The following is a 6,000-nucleotide window of genomic DNA, read 5'->3' on the forward strand; positions in this document are numbered from 1 at the left end:
GCAGGGCAGCGGCCTGGGGTGAGGGATGCGGGGAGGCGCCAGCCCAGCTGGTCCCCACCTGGATGGAGGCCTCCATATCTCCTGCAGCAGTGCCTTCCCCTGCTACAGCTCCTGGCTGGGCCGCTGCTACTAGACATTTGGCCTTAATTCTAAAATTAAGTACTTCTTGTCCAGCCAGAGTGGCTCAGTTGGTTGAGTGTCATCCTATGTACTAAAAGGTTGCATGTTCGATCCTTTGTCAGGGCATGTATGGAAGGCAACCAACCAATTGATGTGATGTTTCTCACATCGATCTTTCTCTTTTTCTTTCACTAAGTCCTAGGGCAGTGATGGCGAACCTATGACACGCGTGTCAGAGGTGACACGCGAACTCATTTTTTGGGTTGATTTTTCTTTGTTAAATGGCATTTAAATATATAAAATAAATATCAAAAATATAAGTCTTTGTTTTACTATGGTTGCAAATATCAAAAAATTTCTATATGTGACACGGCACCAGAGTTAAGTTGGGTTTTTCAAAATGCTGACACGCGAGCTCAAAAGGTTCGCCATCACTGTCCTAGGGTGAGGATTCAAAAGTAAATAAATAAATAAATAAATAAATAAATAAATAAGTACTTCTTTCTCTTGGCACTGGCACATTATTTGGGCCAATCTCTTACAAAAGGACTTCTATGAGCTGTTGATTACAGAGCTATACCCATTGAGGAAAGCATACAGAGATTGGAGTAAATTATCAAAGTAAATTTTTAAAAATATTGTTTTATTGATTTCAGAGAGGAAGGGAGAGGAGAGAGAGATAGCAACATCAATGATAAGAGAGAATCATTGATCGGCTGCCTCCTGCATGCCCCATACTGGGGATGGAGCCTGCAACCTGGGCATGTGCCCTTGACTGGAATCGAACTTAGGACTCTTCAGTCCGCAGGCCGACGCTCTATCCACTGAGCCAAACCAGTTAGGGCCAAGGTAATTTTAATGACGGTCATTTGTTAGACATTTATTATTTATTTGCCATCACATTACATTTATTGTTTCAGTAAGTTCTCCCAACAACCCTATAAGTTGTAGGTATTCTTATTATACTTTTTTTTATAGATAAGGAAACTTACCTGGTTTCTTTATCTGTAAGGAGAGGCCAGGGATGTTGCTTAAACATCCTACAATGCACAAGACCCACCCCACCCTGTAAACAATTATTGGCCCACAGTATCAACAGTGAAGGTTGAGAAACCTTGAGTCTAGCTTGTTCCATTCTGTTGTTACTGAGAAAACATTGTGGCCTCAGAAATCCCTCAGCAGTTTCTCTGGATTTGGTTTCTGAGGCTGTGTCCTATCTAATACTTTGTAGCTCAGCCCATTGACTCATTCTGGCACGTCCTATACCTTCACCTTATACTAAATGGTTGGGTTTTTTTAGTAGGGTGGTACTTTTTCTTCCTGATATTTCCGAGAGGCGTGGTTGGCCAGCAGTTCTTGCAGAAGAGAACCTGGTGACAATCTGTTGCTGGCATCTTTAGCTCCCTAATCTATGTTTACATGGCACCAAAAACTGACTCTTCCTGGTGCCAGGCTTCTTTTCTTCTCAGCACTCTGGCACTGTTGGCAGGGAACACTTCCCCAGTCTCTTCACACATGTTTATTTTATTGCACAGCTGTTCTCCAGAAGATGTTTCTTGAGGCACGCACAGGGTGCTTCTAGAGCAGTGGATTGGAGCCTTAGTCATTCGTGTTCCCAGTTGCAGATCCACAGCACTCGTAAAGCATCTGGTATTTTCCATAACTGTTTTCCAGTTTGTAGTTCTCATCTTCTCCCTCATATTTTAAACCCCTAGAATATGGGGTTTGTTTCTTCCACTTATTTTCTACCTTCTTTTAGCAACTAGCATTTTGTTCATCATATACTGAGAAAATTAATTTATCTTCTTCCATTTAGGGTTATATGATTTTCTATGAGGAGTTGGAGGAAATGATAAGGAACTAAAGTAATTTGAGAGAGGCTAGTGGTCAAAGGAAGATGTCAGCCATCTAGATAAGCAAGCCAGGGGAACAATTCAGAAGCTTCAGTGGAATGGAGCCTGGGTCAGAGTGCAACTGAGTAATTCTGTCCTGGGAAGGATAGATCTTAGAATTTAAAAAATGGTTTTCATTATCAAGGAAGCCCATAAAAATAAGAAAGTTCCTATTAAGGCAGTCCCTTGGAATCTTACCTCCTTGTGTCCCAGAAGTTTAGCAGAAGTTTCTGATTAGATGTGATTATATAGAATTTTCTGTAAAGGTTAAAAGGAAGAGCATAGTCCTAGCTGGGTAGCTAAGTTGGTTAGAGCATTGTCTCAATATGCCCAGGTTTCGGGTTCAGTCCCTGGTCAGGGCACATACAAGAAACAACTGGTAAATGTATAAATAAGTGGAACAACAAATCATTGTTTCTCTATCTCTTTCCCTTCCCCCTCCCTCTCTCTCTCAAATTAAAAATATAAAATAAAGGGAAGGATATATATATTTACTAATTTGAGTGGTGCCACAGGACCCTCAATAAGGGTATCAGGTCAGTGGACTCATTGGCAGCATCCCCCAAATGCTGTCTTCCTCGGTCCTTGGGGAGATCATGACCATTTGGGTCTCTGTCTTTGAATCTGTAAGATTTTAAAGAATATGTTGTTTGGGGGGTATTGTTTTCTCTAAAATGGTATTTATCAACCTCTATTTCATTATTACCCTTCTGAGGAGCCCTTTTAGACATTTTTCCCCCCTAATCATCTCTACTGTCATGAAATTTTAATATCACGGATGTGCTGTGTATCTGTTTATCTACTGCAGTACATAGGAGGGGAACCAGCTATTGTACTAAGATTCCCCCCGCCCACCTCTATGAGCTAGTTTTCACCCCCATGAGGGTAGTATTGCCCATGTTGAGAATACATAATCTAGACATATCATCATCTTGAAGATGAGCTGTTACAGTATGTGTACTTTCTCTGCAGTTGAAACTGGGACAAAGGCACTGTCAGTAAACTAACATTGAAAAGTCTTCTCAGGCAGTGGCCTGCAGCAACTAGAGAAGAGTAGAAAGAGTACTTTTCTCATATTTTAGGGCTTGTTTTCTCTCTGAATAATCTTTTGACCATTTGAGCAAACAATTGGAAAACACCAGGAGTAGCAGAGCAATGAAGGCAGTTCTCTAAAAGTTAAAAAATAAAAGATAAAAAGATGACAAAACCCTTTGTAGTGATATGCAGAAATAGGTATAAAATTGTTCACTATCTGGAGACTAGTAAGTTCTAACAAGCTCAGTTTCTCAAAGCAAGAGTTGATTTGCAGCAGAGAATACCATTTAGGTTGTCTAGCATGCAAGAATATTCTCCCAGGAGGGTTTGGCTCTGTCTGATCAGAAGGGTGGTTGTGTACGAAATGCACCTTGGAAGGAGGAGGAGGAAATGACATGTTCATGTAAATGAAATACAACTGCAAATTAAAGTGTCACCCTGTTAAAAATCCATTTTTTATTTAATTGGCTACCAAGGAAAGAATGTCACACAGAAGCGTGTATCTCAGGGAAAATTAAACTGTGAGATGTTACAAGTGAATCTGGATTCAGAGAAGTTCTTATGAGTGGGGTGGAAGTGTGGGTTATAAAATGTTGTCTCAATAAAAATATTTTGATGCTGAAAAAACTAGGCTTATAAATTTCTGCTGTGTTACATGCCAGGGGTCCAGAAGAAATTAACAAATATTACCTCGTTTGTTTTTTATAGTCTAGATCCAGTCAGCTGTATAGTGGCTGCCTGTTCCCTGGAGGAAGCCTTCTTTTAAGATGTTTTATTAGGAAGAAGGTCATACTAAGGAGAAGCTTTCTCCTAAAGAGCGCTGCTTATTACAAAGACATCCAGGGACCAGAATGCTTTTTCTCTGTTAATGGAGTCCTCTCATGCTTTCACTTTTTGTTTCACTTTATTATTTTTTTTTAAAATCCTTACCCAAGGATATTTTTCCATTGGTTTTTAGAGAGAGAGAGAGGGAAAGAGAGAAAAATATCGATGTGAGAGAAATATATCGATTGGTTGCCTCCTACACACGCCCAACCACAGCCTCAGCCAGGGAGGAGCCTACAACCAAAGATGTGCCCTTGACCAGAATCGAACCTGGGACCCTTCAGTCCACAGGCCGACACTCTATCCACTGAGCCAAACCTGCTAGGGTTTGTTTCACATTTTTATGAAAATTCATGTCTCTTTAGATTGTGAGCTTACCAAACAGGATATATACAGTATCTGCAACATTGTTGGCACTAAGTAAATGTTAATTAATAATGGGAGGAAGCTACCCTGGCTGGTATGGATGGCTCAATTGGTTGAGTGTCCTCCTTTGTACCAAAAGGTTGCCAGTTCAATTCCTGGTCAGGGCACATGCCTAGGTTGTGGGTTTGATCCCCAATTGGGTGATTGTGGGAGGCAACCGATTGATGTTCACTTTCATATCAGTCTCCCTCCATCCCTCCCTCCCTCCCTCCCTCCCTCCCTCCCTCCTTCTCTCCTTTCCTCTCTATCTAAAAAATCAACTTAAAAAAACATATTAAATAATTGGAGAAGGCTGATGAATGGAATTATATTTCCACGTAGAATTGTTCTTGAGAAAGATGTCTGATTTCTCCTTGAATCAGGGGCTTGACAGATGGGACTTGCCAGCCTTCTTTAGCCCTAGTATGGTTCTTCCTCTTCCCTCTCTCCTACTAATCCCAGTATTGATTTACTTATGTTCTCAGTGGAAACATGTAGATAAACACTATCATGGACTCTCTTTTCTTCTCTCTCACCAGGGGCAGTAATTGGTGATGGACAGTCTGCTGTGGCCAGTAATATTGCCAATACCACCTACCGGCTCCAGTGGTGGGACTTCACTAAATTTGACCTCCCAGAAATCAGTAATGGTAAGCCAAGGTGGAACTTGGGATACTGATATGGATGGGGTATCTTACTGGTGAGCCATAACTCAGAAACTCACATAGCACTGGACTTTCCATCATCTCATTGAGAAGCAGATTGTCATATGCCATTTCTGCAACTCTCAGTTAAGCAGTTCAGCAAACATATAGAACAGCAAACAGTGCTAAGTACAGTATGAGGAACAATGCTAAAGTGGATACAGAAATGAAGATGTCTGTGCCCTGAGAAGCTTACTTACAAGTAGTTCATTGTTCTAAGCCTAGAAGTTTAGGTGGGACTGAGAGAAAGTGAAGAAAGTGTAGGAACTGAGAGCTGATCTTGTGACCTTTGAGGAAAGATGTAGTGATATTAAACTCATTTATTAATCCAGATCTTAATGGAATGGAGCAGAGTGTCATAATTGATATGTTTATATGTTTGCAAATATGTCTGTCTGACAATCCAGTTTCGTAGTCTCTACGGAAGTCTGCAATCCCATGTCCCTGTTGTGTGGAGGGAACTACGACATTTCAGACATCACATTTCATTTGCTGTGTAATGAAGGATTCTCTCTGACACATTCCTGAGAAGTGGCAGTTCAGCCTCTACTTGAATACTTCTAATTTTTTTTACATATTCAGTATTATTTTGTACTAGAGGCCCGGTGCACGAAATTTGTGCACGGGTGTGTGTGTGTGTGTGTGTGTGTGTGTGTGTGTGTGTCCATCCCTCAGCCCAGCCTGCACCCTCTCCAAACTGGGACATCCCTCTCACAATCTAGGACTGCTGGCTCCCAACCACTCGCCTGCCTGCCTGCCTGCCTTGCCTGATTGTTCCTAACCGCTTCTACCTGCCAGCCTGATCACCCCCTAACCACTCCCCTGCCAGCCTGATTGACGCCTAACTGCTTCCCTGTTGGCCTGATTGCCCCTAACTGTCCTCCCCTGCCAGCCTGGTCGCCCCTAACTGCCCTCCCCTGCAGGCCTGGTCACCCCTAACTGCTCTCCCCTCCTGGCCTGGTCCCTCCCAACTGCCCTCCCCTGCAGGCCTGGTTGCCCCCAACTGCCCTCCCCTGCAG

At 42.3% G+C, this 6,000-nt stretch overlaps 1 protein-coding gene across 18 annotated transcripts in view; it reads left to right on the plus strand.

Annotated features, from left to right (window-relative positions):
* AMBRA1 (autophagy and beclin 1 regulator 1) overlaps nucleotides 1-6,000 on the plus strand; it is a 163,077-nt gene that overhangs the window by 112,600 nt on the left and 44,477 nt on the right. For all 18 annotated transcript variants that reach the window (XR_002830070.1, XR_002830067.1, XR_002830068.1 and 15 more), the window contains one exon: nucleotides 4,817-4,927. Coding sequence is in view for 14 of the 18 variants with exons in the window: in XM_023756649.1 (XP_023612417.1) it covers nucleotides 4,817-4,927 (111 nt within the window). In the remaining 4 variants the exon portion in view is untranslated. The remainder of the gene's footprint in view (nucleotides 1-4,816; nucleotides 4,928-6,000) is intronic.

This window comes from Myotis lucifugus, unplaced genomic scaffold (genome assembly GCF_000147115.1).
Source record: "Myotis lucifugus unplaced genomic scaffold, Myoluc2.0 scaffold_97, whole genome shotgun sequence".
Lineage (NCBI taxonomy): Eukaryota > Metazoa > Chordata > Mammalia > Chiroptera > Vespertilionidae > Myotis > Myotis lucifugus.